Source organism: Anoplophora glabripennis, unplaced genomic scaffold (genome assembly GCF_000390285.2).
Source record: "Anoplophora glabripennis isolate ALB-LARVAE unplaced genomic scaffold, Agla_2.0 scaffold1056, whole genome shotgun sequence".
NCBI lineage: Eukaryota > Metazoa > Arthropoda > Insecta > Coleoptera > Cerambycidae > Anoplophora > Anoplophora glabripennis.
In genome coordinates, this window is record NW_019417164.1 from 82,305 (window position 1) to 97,752 (window position 15,448).

The following is a 15,448-nucleotide window of genomic DNA, read 5'->3' on the forward strand; positions in this document are numbered from 1 at the left end:
ATTCATCTTATTTTTTGTCAATAGTGCTATAATATATAGGATGTTTCACTTAAAACAAAGTTGACAGATACTTCCTTTATAACCGGAAGTGCTAGTTTGATGGCATTATTTTCATTAAAGAGGGCATATCTATATTATATTTGGTTTCTCTGAAATGTTTAATAGGTCACTTACCGTGAAGAACCGCGTAAAATAAGATTAGAAATACCTACTGACAAATTTCATTTGAACATCTGATTCATCAAATATATATTTAATAGCATGACATCAATAAATATAAAATTTAACTCCAAAAAATTATAAAACAACCTACAAATAGGTAGCTATATAAAATCTGCATAAAATAAGATTAGATACCGATAAATTTCATTTTAACATCTGATTCATCAAAATACAGTATATTCAATAGCTGCATGACATCAATGAAATTAAAATTTAACTGCAACAATAAGTTACTGACTATAAATAGTAATTATTATCTAATATTTAATGAAAACGTAAAAAAGTAGGAAACTTCGGACAAAAGAAGTAATAACCTGATAAAGTTTTGAAATAAAAAAAGACTATACTGAAGTTAAGACAAAGAAAACAAACAATTTCCATATTAAATATATGTATTACAGAGTGAGTAGTCAAATTAATATAGTTACTAATATAGTTAGTGAGAATTCTGGCCATATTAGATCTACAGAAAACATAAATTATCTTAAAGCAGTTTCGTCTCTTTATTGAAACATCTTCAGGACTAGTGATTTTCGTAGTTGGCGAGTTTTCTCTTGTTATTAGACCAAATTGCCTCACCACCAATTAACTATATTAACTTAGCAACTAATTCTATAATTTAAGCAAAAAACTGGAGACAAGTTTACTCAAGATTTTAGGTAAATATGGGCTTTCCTGAAGAAATAATAATAATGTTTACAAGACATAACAAAATACGAAGAGAAAATACAATAAGAAATATAGTTGGAATTTAATCTTAAGCGTGGCAGTAAGCCAGTTGCAGACAGAAACATATGGTAGTGAGACAGCGGAATAGATGAAAATTTGGGATAATAACAACAGAAAACTTGGCAACTATGAAAATCGATAGTCCTGAAGATGTCTCAATAAAGAGGCGAAATGTCCATATTAAGACAATTTTTTAAATTCCCAATTGGTCAGAAATTTCCCATTACTACTAACTATATGTATTTGCACACGCTATTAGTGTTACTGGATATGAAATATAATACTGTTGATATTAATTTTAAGTTTGACAAAGTGTTTTCATGTTAAAAATGTTATATACCATTTAATTACGAGAATCTCTATATTATTTGAATTAGTATTAGGTACCTAATTTAGGCCTGGAAAATAAGCTGGGAAATGACCGTTTCGCGACTTTTTGTTTCGGCAAGCTGAATTTATCACTATAGATGCTAAATATTATGTACAATAACATATTAGTTTCCACAGTCATAAAAATGGGGGGAAGATTGTTTACAGGGTGATTAATTGTATAATTTTTACGTAAATTCACGTTTTTCGCTTATAACTTTTTTCCGTTCATTTCCACGAGAAAACAGTAAAGTACTTTTTTTCGTCTTCAAAAGATCTACAAAACTAGCCCTCGGGCGTCAAAAAATATTGATTAGATCAAAAGTTATAAACAGAAGAAGTTTATTTATGACTTTTGAAGTAAACATTTATAAACTGCGTTGTTATTACCAGAACGTTTTGGCATCGCATCCTCTCATATAAAAACTTATAAACAAATTAACTAATTATTAGTCAGGACGATCCCGAAGATCTTCCACAATCGCACTGATTTTTTTCAAGGTAGATTTCATAATAATGTATTAAAATCTATAATTTTTTTTTAATTTCTTTGCAACCTGGAATTTTTTTTATTTTTTAGCCTTAGTTGCAAAATGAAATATACGACGCACGAGCGTGATATAGTTATATATTATTACATATTCGGAAAGCTTATAAAAAGAGCTTTAAATTGTCAAGATTCGTTGAAGAACAACGGAATTACAGATTGTCAAAGTTGACGGCCGATTGTTAAACAAATTAGGTTGGTAGCGGCAAAAAAAAAATTTGTCATAACGTCAACCCGAGTACTTTCCCAGGTAAAAATATTTTATTTGTGCATAAGAAATATTGTCAAAAGTCATTGGGCTTGATTTTCGGTGAGCCATGGCGCGGTGGAAGGGTGGGGGAAGCGAACGACAGCGAGTCCGAAGAAAATGACGATAATATTCATAGTCCTGCCGTTAAATAAGGGAAATTCGCTTGAAATTAATATATTTGACAATCTGTAACTCCCTTGTTTTTCAACGAATCTTGACGATTTTCTTTTAACTTAAAGCTGTTTTCATAAGCTTTCCGAATATGTAATAACATATAACTATATCACGCTCGTGCGTTGTTTGCAACTAAGGCTAAAAAATAAAAAAAAAATCCAGGTTGCAAATTGAAAAAAAAAGATAGATTTCAACATATTATTATGAAATCTATCATGAAAAAAATCAGTGCGATTGCGGAGATCGTCCAGACTAATAATTAGTTAATTTGTTTATAACTTGTAAACTATTCAACTTATCGATTCCAGATTTTGTGCCAGTTATTAGACAGTGATAAAGAATGAGAGGATGCGATGCCAAAACGTTCCGGTAATAACAACGCAATTTATAAATGTTTACTTCAAAAGTCATAAATAAACTTCTTCTGTTTATAACTGTTGATCTCATCAATATTCTTGACGCTCGAGGGCTAGTTTTGTAGGTCTGTTGAAGACGAAATACAAGTATTTTACTGTTTTCTCGTGGAAATGAACGGAAAAAAGTTATAAGCGAAAAACTAAACAATCTTCGCCCCATTTTTATGACTGAGGAAACTAATATGTTATTGTACATAATATTTAGCATCTATAGTAATACATTCAACTTGCCGAAACAAAAAGTCGCGTCTAACTCTATATTTCCTGGACTAAATTGAATAGACTCAACATTTATAATTTATGTAATATACTAAGTTAATATTTTCTTTCACCAGTTTTCGACTCAATTAGTAGATCAAGAAATTGTCCAAGATTCAGACACTTGTACAAATAAAACTGATTGGTATGCAGTATCTGTTTGTCAAAAACCTGTTGAATATAAATCAGATTTTACAAAAAATTGTGTTAAATTTATTAGCAAGAATTGAAGATTGTCCTAATTGGAAAATTTTGAGATTCGCATTTTTATTTTAAGTAAGTTCGAATTTAGTGGTCTTAAATTTAATCAGTAAATGCCATAGTCAGGTGCCATAAATATACGAACTGTGAGAATTTCTTGACCAGTTCTTTAAATAATTAATTAGGTCAAAAATTGTTCAATGTAAATCCCGTTTATATTTTTCAGATTTGTAAGGAAAAATGTCTTTTGAAAACAATTTATTAAGAAAGACTAAACACCTTAAAATCAAAGATGATCAAATTATAAACATTCTTCTGCTTGGTGAAACCGGAGTAGGGAAATCAACTTTTATAAATTCCATTGCAAATTACTTAACGTACAGTGATTTTAAGAAAGCAGAGAAGGAGGAATTAATAACATTAATTCCTTTAAAATGCAAAATGAAAGATAAGTACGGCGAATATCATATAATCCAGATCGGTTCTGAGGATGATCAAAACGAATGTCTCGAGGTAGGAATGTCAGCCACACAGCATGTGAAGTCATATGTATTCCCCATATGGAATGGTACAGCAAAAGTGCGTTTGATTGATACCCCTGGAATTGGAGACGTAAGGGGCGTCCTTCAGGATTACACGAACTGCGAGAATATTCTGAGTTACATTGGACAACTACATGAGTTACATGCAATTTGTTGCCTATTCAAACCCACCAATTCCAGAATAACAAATTTCTTTAATTATTGCCTGACTCAAATCCTTTCGCGCCTAGACAAATCAGCAAGTAAAAATTTAATCTTCATATTTACAAATACCAGAGGCAGCGATTATGGTCCCGGAGATACATTTGCCAGTTTACAGAAAATCATAGATGATATAAAAGCTACACCACCCCACGTGGATATTCCTCTGGATACTCGTAATAATGTGTTCTGTTTTGACAATGAGGCGTACCGGTTTTTGGCTGCAGTAAAGAAAAAAGTCGAATTTGGCACGTCTATAAAACAACGAAATTACGAGAGTTGGAAACGATCAGTTGATCAGTGTTTCAAGTAAGTTTTAGACTAATAATTCAATTTGCTTAAGCGTACTTAATAAATTACCCTATCTGAAAATTAGATTACATAAACTAAGATACTAATATTTTCAAAAGTTAACTTTAAAACGGGTTAAGGTAGAGAACAATAACTATATAGAATATGTAAGAAAGTGACATACACGGTGGTAATTTTTTGGGGTTCGCTCTCTTGACCACTCTATAACTTTTCTCCATGCACGTAAAAACGTGTCAAAAGTGTCATTTGACATTTGTAAATCTATACATTTTGACTAAAAAGAATGTTGTTCCCAATTGTACACACCAAACTTTGCCTGGTGATGGAACACATATTTGTTTGTGTTGAAAAATAATCATATTAAAAATGTATGTATTGTTTTACACTTACACTTTGTCTAAGAAAGTGCGAGTGAGCTAACTAACATATTTCAAATTTTTACTTTATACAGGGTGTCAATTTACTGCCTCCTTTCTATTATGACTTACCTTTAAGTCAGACAAAAAAATCTCTTATCAGACTGTTAACGAGATGGTGCATTTCAAAATTGATGACATGCAAATCAATCAAATCAAATCAAATCATTTATTGGTGTCGGTGTTTATACATTAAAATGTTTACACAAGTCAAAGAAAGAAAAACACGAAAGATACAATATATAAGCAGTACTACACTAAAGCTAAAAAACACATTCAAATAAATATAACGTAAACAGCATAAACAAGTGAATATTACGAACATACATTAAATATCTAAAAACTGGTCAGCAAGGAACTCATCAAAATTATAAAACGCTTTTCTCTTAAGATATTTTCTAATTCTGGCCTTAAAACAGTCTGAATTTAGTGATCGAATCTCAGATGGAAGTCTATTAATGAATTTAATGTAAAAATAATTTGGGCCATCTCTGGATTTCGCTAATCTATGAAATGTAGGCCTAATATTGTGTCGTTCTCTTGTATGATGAAAGTGAAAATTTTCTTGTCGAACAAATCTATTCTGATTATTTTTTATATAAATGAGACATTCAAATATGTAAACTGACGGCATTGTAAGAATATTTAGCAGTTTGAAGTGCTCCCGACAATCATCTCTGTATTTTATTCCAGCCATAATTCTAATACATTTACGTTGTAAACCAAAAATTTTATCACTGTGAGACGAATGACCCCAGTTCAAAATTGCATAAGTCATGGTGGCATGAAAAGTACCATAATATGCAGATATGAGTACAGGCTTAGATACTACACGATCCAAATTACGCAGTAGGAAAATATTCTTAGATAAACGTGCGGATAAATCATTGACATGTTTTTCCCAACTCAATTTAGTGTCAAGGTGAACTCCAAGAAATTTAATGCTATTTGAGTTATCACAAGTATTGATATGGCGAAGTGTAAAAAGCAAAGATTGAGTTTTGTCAACATTTAAGTTCAATCTATTAGCAATAAACCAGTCCTTTATCAGCGGCAGCGTATCCACTGAATCCTCTGTGAGTTTAATTAAGTTATTATTTGACTTTAAAGCGGTAGTATCATCGGCAAATAAAATAAAATCAGTAGTTATATCACAATTTGGGAAATCATTGATGTAGATAAGAAATAGAATAGGGCCCAATACTGAGCCTTGGGGAACTCCATGAACAATTTTTGTTAGGTGTGAAGAACAAGAATTATAAAAAACATACTGAGTTCTGTTCGATAGATAAGACTCAATAAGGGACACGCTATTGTCATCAAAATTGTAAAATTTTAGTTTATTTAAGAGAATTCTGTGGGACACACAGTCAAATGCCTTAGTCAAATCGTAAAAATTTCCACTGACAACATTGTTAGATTCGAAATTGTTTAAAATATTGTAGTCAACTGGTTATGCATTCATATATAGAATATTGGAAAAAAACGGCTTATAATTTTATGAATTCTTAACATTGCTTTTTTTTTAAATAAATTTAATATTTTCTTACTATAGTTTTTTCTTTAAGTCGTCATATTCCAACAACCACCAAAGGTAAAGTTAGACTCCTTGGTATCAAAACAAGGATAATTGAAGGGTTTATTACTACTTGTAAAAAATATGGTCCGTAATATCCATATTCTGAAAAACATTTTAGATACTGTGTACAAAATATTTTTGTTCTGCCACTATTTTCGCATGAAATATACCTAACCTATTGCTCTTAAATTATATTAAAAATGGAAGAATAGTAAGTTGTTAAGTTGAAATAAATTTGAAATTATTTCGAGGACTAAGGAGACTTCAGATGGAACGAAATACTCTCTTATCTGCCACACTAGCTATGTAGCTATGTATTTTCCAGACATATTTAAGAAAATATAGATTTAATTTTAGAAAGTATAATTTCAAATTCATTCAAATTTAGCAGTTATTTCTGTTTCAGAAAATGAAAACAGAATTTCAGTTCCTAATTTTGATTCCTAATTTTGATTTCAGACAACTTTTCAGTTACATTTTGCAGAACGCAAGTCGATATTTGTGTTTTAATTATCGAACAGTTCTCAACTGTATTAAAGGAACCAATTATAAACAAATATGGAAAGGACCCCTCACTTTTTTTTATGTAAAACTGGTTTCAGTTAAATTGGCTGAAATTTTTATGTGTTACAGCTCTTAATCTGTCGATCAAGTCTCCATTGGCCCAATATCCTAAAGTTCATAGTTTTCGAGTTACATTGACTTCAGAGCAATAACTCTGTATTCGAAGGGGTAAAAATGTTATTTGATATTTTTTGTTTTTCGCATTTGCATTACCCAAGGTGTACCACGTGGAGGTTGCAAAATCGGTTCAACGCCTCTTTGGGGTGCCTTTGTTAGCGTGATGTCCCCTTGCCTCTCACCATCGGAGTGTCTTTTTTACCGTGAGTTCCCGTTGCCTTTCACAAATCTTAGTACGTCTAGATGCATTTATTTTATTTTCATGGATCCAACCTATCATAAATTTCTATGTTATTATATCTGTTGAGACTATCATTAATATAGTTTAATATTGCGACATTGGGGTAATGTATATTTTGTTGATATCGCGCAAAACCCAAATACCACAACACGCTGGCTATGTGAGCCCAACAACCTATTGTTCTTGCACCAGCTTTACAAGTGCAATAATTAGGCCAATCATTATAGCTTTTTTCCGGGAAAAAAATACTATTAGAAGTTTCTCTGCGGAATATTGTTCAGAAACGTGTTACAAACAAAATATCAAAAAATCAACTCGAGACTAGTTGGGAAACCTTGTTAAAACAATGGTCAAAATTATGGAAAAGTGGTTTTTTGACTCGCGTAAAAAAACTGTTATTCATAGAGAAAAAAGGTTTATACAAAAAAGGTAGGTATTAAATAAATCTGTAAAATAAGACAAGTCCGATTAAATTCCGATAATTTGTTTATGCGCAAGAGCTCAAAAATGGTCGAAATTGTCCGCTTTTTTCAATTGCTAATAATTAATGCAATTTTCATCGCAGACACTTGTAATTCAGGATTTTTGAAGCTTTTTGCACCCTTAATAAGTGGTAAAAATTTCAGCCCAAAAACTTCATTAGCTTGGCGTTGGCGGAATTTGTTATCTAAGAAGATGCTATTTTCAATTCATTTTTCCCAAGCTCACAGGCGTTGTAGGGTTTCGATCATTAGTTGTTTTTGTACCTAAATAGTTGTATTGACATATGCATTTACTGATAATTTAATTTTTCAAATTTAATTTGTTTAAAAATGACTGAAAAAATGTTAATATTTATTACATCGTTAAGCGCGCATGCTAAGCCTCGCCTTCCCCACTCGTTCGCTAGACCAAGTAATAGAACGCATCGCCGCTATCTTCTTTTTCGAAATTAAATAGTTGAATTCACCTTAATGTTAATGTAGGACATGAAAATATAGCTCTTAATGTATACTCTCTCCAAATTTCGGCTCTTAATATTAATAATTAAGGTCACTGCGATTAAATAAATAAAAAAAATTATCTCAGCTTCTAATCAACTTACAACAACGATTTTTTTTTAAATTCGAAGAAAACTAAAGTAAAGAGGTTACTATTTTATTTTATAATAATTACCTATCTTAACAATTTAATAAATATTAACATTTTTTCAGTCAATTTTAAACAAATTAAATTTGAAAAACTAAATTCTCAGTAAATGCCTATGTCAATACAACTATTTAGGTACAAAAACAACTAATGATCAAAACCCTACAACGCCTGTGAGCTTGGGAAAAATGAATTGAAAATAGCATCTTCTTAGATAACAAATTCCGCCAACGCCAAACCAATGAAGCTTTCGAGCTGAAATTTTTACCACTTATTAAGGGTGTAAAAAGCCTCAAAAATCCTGAATTACAAGTGTCTGCGATGAAAATTGCATTAATTATTAGCAATTGAAAAAAACGGCAATTTTCGACCATTTTTGAGCTCTTGTGCATAAACAAATTATCGGAATTTAATCGGACTTTTTTCATTTTATAGGCTTATTTAATACCTACCTTTTTTGTATAAACTTTTTTTCGCTATGAATAATAGCTTTTTTACGTGAGTCAAAAAACCACTTTTCCATAACTTTGACCACTGTTAAAACAAAGTTTCCCAACTAGCCTCGAGTTAATTTTTTGATATTTTATTTATAACAGGTTTCCGAACAATATTCCGCAGAGAAACTTTTAATAGTATTTTTTTCCAGAAACAGGCTCTTTTATGTCTATAATGACTGGGCTAAATATCCGAGAATGGGCTCTTCGATTTCATCTGGTTCAGTCGCATAAGATACCCACAGCTGATGTTTCACTGCATTCCGGAAACGTGAGTAAATTCTGATCCGTAGAAAACCTGGTCCTAGAACATGTTCGTCGAATTGAAATACTTCTGTTTCTTCTATATCAAGCTTATCTTGAATATAAGATGGAGCTAAACCAACCTGTAAACGCCAATGGTTATCCTATGTAAATAATCGAGGTCAAATCTAGGAAATTCTCTAACATGATTTTCATTAAGTTGGTTCCATATAGCATTCCTTCTAAAGAGATTTTCGACTTCAACTCGAGTTTGAACTACATTCACGTCATTAATTCTTTGACGCAATTCTCTTGCTAATGGAACAGCAGTATCCTGCATTATTAACAGGTTAACATTGTTAAAGAGGTGTCGGATCGATTTTGTAACCTCTTGGTTGCACCTTGGGTAATGCAAATGCAAGCGGCAACAATTATCAAATAACATTTTTACCCCTTCGAATACAGAGTTATTGCTCTGAAGTCAACGTAACTGGAAAACTGTGGACTTTTGGATATTGTGCCAATGGAGACTTTTGATCGGCATGTTAAGAGCAGTAATATGTAAAAATTTCAGGCAATTTAACTGAAACCACTTTTACATAAGAAAAGTGCGGGGTCCGTTTGAATGTTTCTGAAATATAATTTACATTTTCTGGATTAAAACTGATTTTGAAATTGTGGCCTCCTTTATTTTCTGAAATAAAATTGACGTACCTTAAATTCAATTTCAAAAATACATGAGGAAAATGGACTAAAAATTAATAAATTATTTTCAAGTATGTACAGAGTGATTCACTATATTTTGACCCCCCCCATTAACTTTTGTGTTTTAAGAGTTATAAAAAATGTGAAAACACGATTTTTTATGAATTTTTCAAAAATTATAGTAGAAAAACAAACAAAAACAAATTTAAATGGAACCCTCTGTTTGTTTTTACATATTTCGATAGAACGTATATGTAGGGTTTGATAGGTCTGTCTCTAACGATAAGCGAGACACTATTTAAAAAGGAAAAGGAGATTTTTTATAAGAAATAAGATATCTTGTAATTGTTAGACCTCTTTCAGGCATTTCTGGCTTTTTTCCAATTACGAAAGGATTTACAGATTTAGTTGTAATATATTTTGACATATCAATATGGTCCAAAATGCGTATAGGTATTTTAACTAATAGTACAGTCATTGAAGCTTTTCACCTCCGAATTCTTTGAAACTGAACCGATCGACTTGAAATTTGGCAGATAGTTAGAGAAAAGGTCAATAAACATTAGTGACATAGCGCCGATTGACGCTTCCGCCCTGTTCGGGGTTGACATCCCTTCTCGGTACTGGATTTTTTTTTTCAAAAGTAATGGAATGGAGTAAATGGAAATCGATAGAGAATCAAATTTTGAGCAAAAAATATTCGAAGAATTTTTTCGAGAAATCAATAGTTTTTAGTTATTCACGATTGAAAACTTGGAATTTTGAGTGTAAAAAAAAAACACTTTTTCATAGTATTTTTCGCGAATAACAAAAAAACTACGCATTTTATTAAAAAAAGTGTAATAAACAAAAATGTAGCTTATAAATAAACAAAGAAAATCGTTTTTTAAAAAGTGTTGTACGTCCTATACAAAGCGAAATATGGTTAGTGGAAGGGGACTTGTTTTGGGGGNATCACTATTTTTTGCATAGTGGTAGTTTTTAAGGATTAAATAAAGGGTCGAAAAGATCAAATATATCATAAAACATGTTCGAGAACATGGAACATTATTTAATCTTTGTGCTTGAACTATATTTTTATCAATAAACTTAAAACTTATTTTTTAAATTCTTTCAACTTGGGGTAGTTTTTACCCCTAAAAAACAAAAAGCGTCAATCGGGCTTATGTCACTTTTGAACTTGAGCCTAAGATGAGCCTTATTCTAAATTTGCATGCAAATCCATGCAGTTTCGGAGGTTACAGCTGATTTTCAGCTTCAATGACTGTACTATAGGTAAATCTCCCTACTTAGGCCGTGAAAGGTCTAACTACTCATGGACAATGTTATATGGTAGGCCGTGACAGTGACAGGTAATGTCATGTCAACATTGTTATTGTTTGACAGTTTGTATTATTATTTATTTAAAATGGGTTACACAGAAGTAGAAAATTGAAATATTGTAAGAATTAAAATAGAGTAAAGTACTTCTCCATACTCTATTTTAATTCCTAATAATATTTTAAATTTCTACTTCTGTGTATAATCATAATTAATTAAATAATAATACGAACTGTCAATCAATAACAATGTTATCATGAGATTACTACCTGTCACTGTCACGACCTACTTATGTAATATTGTTCATGATTAGACCTCTCACGGCCCAATTAGTGAGATTTAGTTAAAATACCTATACACATTTTGGATCGTATCAATGTCCGATATGTCAAAATATATTACAACTAAATCTGTAAATCCTTACGTAGGTAATTGGAAAAAAGGCAGAAGTGCCTGAAATAGGTCTAACAATTACAAGATGTCTTATTTTCTTAATAAAAAACCAAAAAACGTTTTTTAATAGTATCCCGCTTATTGTTGGAGATGGACCCAACAAACCCTATGTGACAATGCTCGTCAAAAAAAATAAAAAAGTTAAAGGGGGGTCAAAATATAGTGAATCACCCCGTACACTTATATTCCAAAACTGATGTTGTTTACAGTTTAATAAAGTACATTACCGGAGATTCTCAACAGCCTCCATTGAAACCCCATTTTATAAAAAGTACCAGCGCCATCAACGAAGCCCGGAGACTTATTGTACAGCTTTCTCAGCCGCTTGCCGAAATATCTCAACTTATCAGTGACAATCTATACGCTCTGAAAAAACACAAAGAGAATTTGGATTTGAACTCGGATACTTTAGATGAACTGAGACAGAAACTATACATGCCCGTGATTGGTTTAGACGTGATAACATTAACCCAACCTGTCACTGTATGCGCTAGTAGAAAATGTGCGGAAATTTATAAGGTACGTATTTTCTACTAAATTAAGCTAAAACACATTGATTTGAATACTTGCAAAAACATCTTCTGGTCGTGTTGGGATCTTAAGAAGGCCCGCGATTATTTGTCCGAAATTTTAAGAATATACAGGGTGTGATATATAATCGAGGTGATTTTTTTTGTGATTTGATCATTTTCAGTTGAGTTTTTCAAATTATTTTGCGGCGAAAATAAATAATAAAAAAGTAAACGTAACCTAACCTAATCTAACTTTATAACATGACCTCATCTTTCAACAAATGATGTTGTGGAAAGCAACTACTCTTTCTGCAGATTACTGCCCCGATCAGTATTAAATTGCACCAGCAGTATCTAGTAATATCTTTCAATAGCTAAAATCATTCGCCAGTAGAACCACCAGACATGTACCGGTTTCAAACTTATTAGTTCTCATAATCAGTATGCCATTGATATGAGATAACCGACGAATGATCTAACGATTTTGAGCTATCTGTATAACCCAATCTAGTGACGAATAAGCCTATGTGTTTACTAGATATTGTTGTATAATTCAGTGCTGAATGTATAACATGTATTATATATAACACGTTTTGTTTGTTATTATTATTTTTTACATCTCACCCACACTCACCATAACTGTAACAAACAACTCTTCTTCCACGTAACACTAAACTTACATGAGTTAAAAAAGAATAAAATTATTAAATGTCAATTACGAAATGTGCGCTTCGTCTGATTAACAACTGCCTGCTACTCCTGTTAGATTTATTATGCAATGGTATAATAGAGTAAACTACTACTAAACTATATTTTTACAAAAAAATTTAGTTATTTATCTTTGTTTTTGTCTTCAAAATTCTAATCTAAAGTGACTGAAAGTTAAATGTGATAGTATTTTGTTTATTTTCTTTCAAAGAAACAAAGTATAGGGGTATTACTTTCCTCATCGTTGAGAATATAAAACCAAAAATTATCTAAATTTAAAAAAGGATTTCTAACACATTTATCATTGTATAGCAAAATAAACGCATGTTTCCGTTTTCTTTCTGCCGAATTACTTCCTTCTTCCAAAACTTCTGTTAGTACATTGAATATTAGAATTTTGAGAACGAAAATAGATAGGTTTTCTAAACTTTAACAATTTTTCATATGTTTATAGTGTAATAGTGGACAATTTATCTAATTTCTCAGTATGAGATAATTGTGGTTAGGTAAAACATAATTTATAAAATCAAGCCCTTGTTTGCCTAATCACAAACATTAGAGAAATATTTGTAATTAAGCAAAATTAAATTTATAAAATCAACTCCTTCACTATTCCTTTTAGTGCAAGATTTTATTTATTTAACACTTCTTCTTTTCAATGTCAAAAATACCCAATTAAATAAAAAAAAGTAATAAAAAGTGCCATAGGTCATAAATAATTAGACAATATTGGTATGAATTTTACTGTTTGGAACAGTAATCCAATTCATTTTCTAACATTTAAAATTATCACAGTTATTTAAGGAAATCAACAATTCTAACCGTCTCCATTTATGTGAGGGTCTCTGGTCTCATCATCAGACAAAATCAGTTTTTCCTTACACGAGTCTCTCAAAATTGATGATGCGACATCGCAAAAAGTACTGAATTTTGAAAATTTATTTCTATGATACAATTTGCTTAAAATTTGAAGGTAATGGAAATATATCACTTTCCAACGTTTCTATGAAAGAAGAATTTCTATAACTCCAGTTCATTTACATTTGCTTTAAAAAGCTCTACTTGAGCTCTTAATTAATTTCATCGAGGAGTTCTATCAGTTATCTTTTTACAAAATCAAAAAATCGCATTTCGTTATCGGAACGGGAAGTTTTATGTGCATCATCCTGTATAATAAATTTGGATTATCACTAAATTTCAAAATGGTCTTTCTCAAAAAACCGTTACAAGGATTGGTGCCTCTATAATTCATCTGAAATATCTTAGTTATTTCTAATTTCAAGAGTACTTCTACTTTATAAATTGTCATGATTCATCTCAACATTTGTACTGCAAACAGAGGTTTAATAGTATTATTTTTAGGTGAATGACATTAATAAATGGCATTACAAACAAAGGTGTCACGATCCTTGTTTCCTTAAAAATGTCCCCAAAGAGGTAGTCGGAAGCCCTGAATTGGTGAAATGCGCTGCTATTGATTCTTCAACTAGCGCGTGTATGAAGTGTCACTGCGACTTTTCTACGCATATGCATGTTTATTACATGACAAAAACGGTGGAAAATAAAACAGTTGATAAAAATGTCAAGCAGACCATCGACAGCAAAGAAGTGCTTCTGCAGAACGCCAGAAAATTAATAACTGATATCTCTAGGAGGAAGGATGAACTGGAAAACGAACACAACATTATCGTAAGAACTTGTGCAAAGTTTGCACATTTCTTGCAGAATAATGCAATTATACCATTCAGCGACTCCTACAAGGACTATATTGAATATTTGATCATGCGGTAAGTTTTCTTAAGATTTTTATAGAGAGCCTTCATAAATGTTTACAAGCCACGTGACCGTCGAGCGTAGGCAATCAACAATTCATGGTTGGTAAGATCAAATGGAAATCCCTAAACCTTAGTGGAATGGTTGAAGGGGTTACATGTAATTAAATAAAATTGTTTTTAAAATTGATTGACATGAACTATCGATCTTAAACTTAATACATACAGGGTCGGAAAGTCCCTATCTTACATCCGCCGTTATGTGAGAGCGATAAAGAAAGTCATAGAAATCCGTGCGATAGAGAAAGATGGCTATAATGAAGGCGTCTAATAGTCACCGCCCATTTCGCCCTTCCACAAATAAGATCCACTTCTCTTTATTTAGTTCTCTAAATAACATTGACATAATCCAAGCCAAAATTAAATTGTAAAACTATACCAATCTTGTCCTTAAAAAGAATTATTGCTTTATTTTAAAATTTATTTGTAACTGCAATATTTCATTTTTTTATTAATTCCAAATATCTGAGTAGTTATAAAGATTATTGTTTCCATAACGAGGCAGGCTATGCCCTATGAAAATAGACAACTGAAAAATTATGCCAAACGAAATGTGACAGCTCTTGCTACGTGCAAAATTAGTGTTATTTGTGTTGGAAAAGTGCTTGTGAACAAGGAAAATGCCTTTTACGAATGTGGAAGAGTATATGTTGGCAGTTCAATGTTTGAAAAATGCCGTTATAGCTTCAAGAGAATACGCTTTGCGATACCCTCGTAGAATACGCTACTCCAGATAAGTATTTCAGCGTTTATCCAGACGCCACTACATTCTGTAAGAAGACATCGCCGTGCAAGAACGGAAGACAATATTATTAATATGTTGGCTTGTGTCCATGTAAATACCCAAATAAGTCTAAGGGAATTAGTTAGAGACCTGGAAATTTCATATGGAACACAAGTAGGTACTTTTCTCAC

The 15,448-nt window shown here is 31.5% G+C and overlaps 1 protein-coding gene across 1 annotated transcript in view; it reads left to right on the top strand.

Annotated features, from left to right (window-relative positions):
* Positions 1-3,406: 3,406 nt before the first annotated feature.
* LOC111692176 overlaps positions 3,407-15,448 on the top strand; it is a 27,524-nt gene continuing 15,482 nt past the window's right edge. Inside the window, exons 1-3 of the mRNA XM_023455986.1 lie at positions 3,407-4,218; positions 11,691-12,000; positions 14,064-14,488. Coding sequence (XP_023311754.1) covers positions 3,407-4,218; positions 11,691-12,000; positions 14,064-14,488 — 1,547 coding nt within the window. The remainder of the gene's footprint in view (positions 4,219-11,690; positions 12,001-14,063; positions 14,489-15,448) is intronic.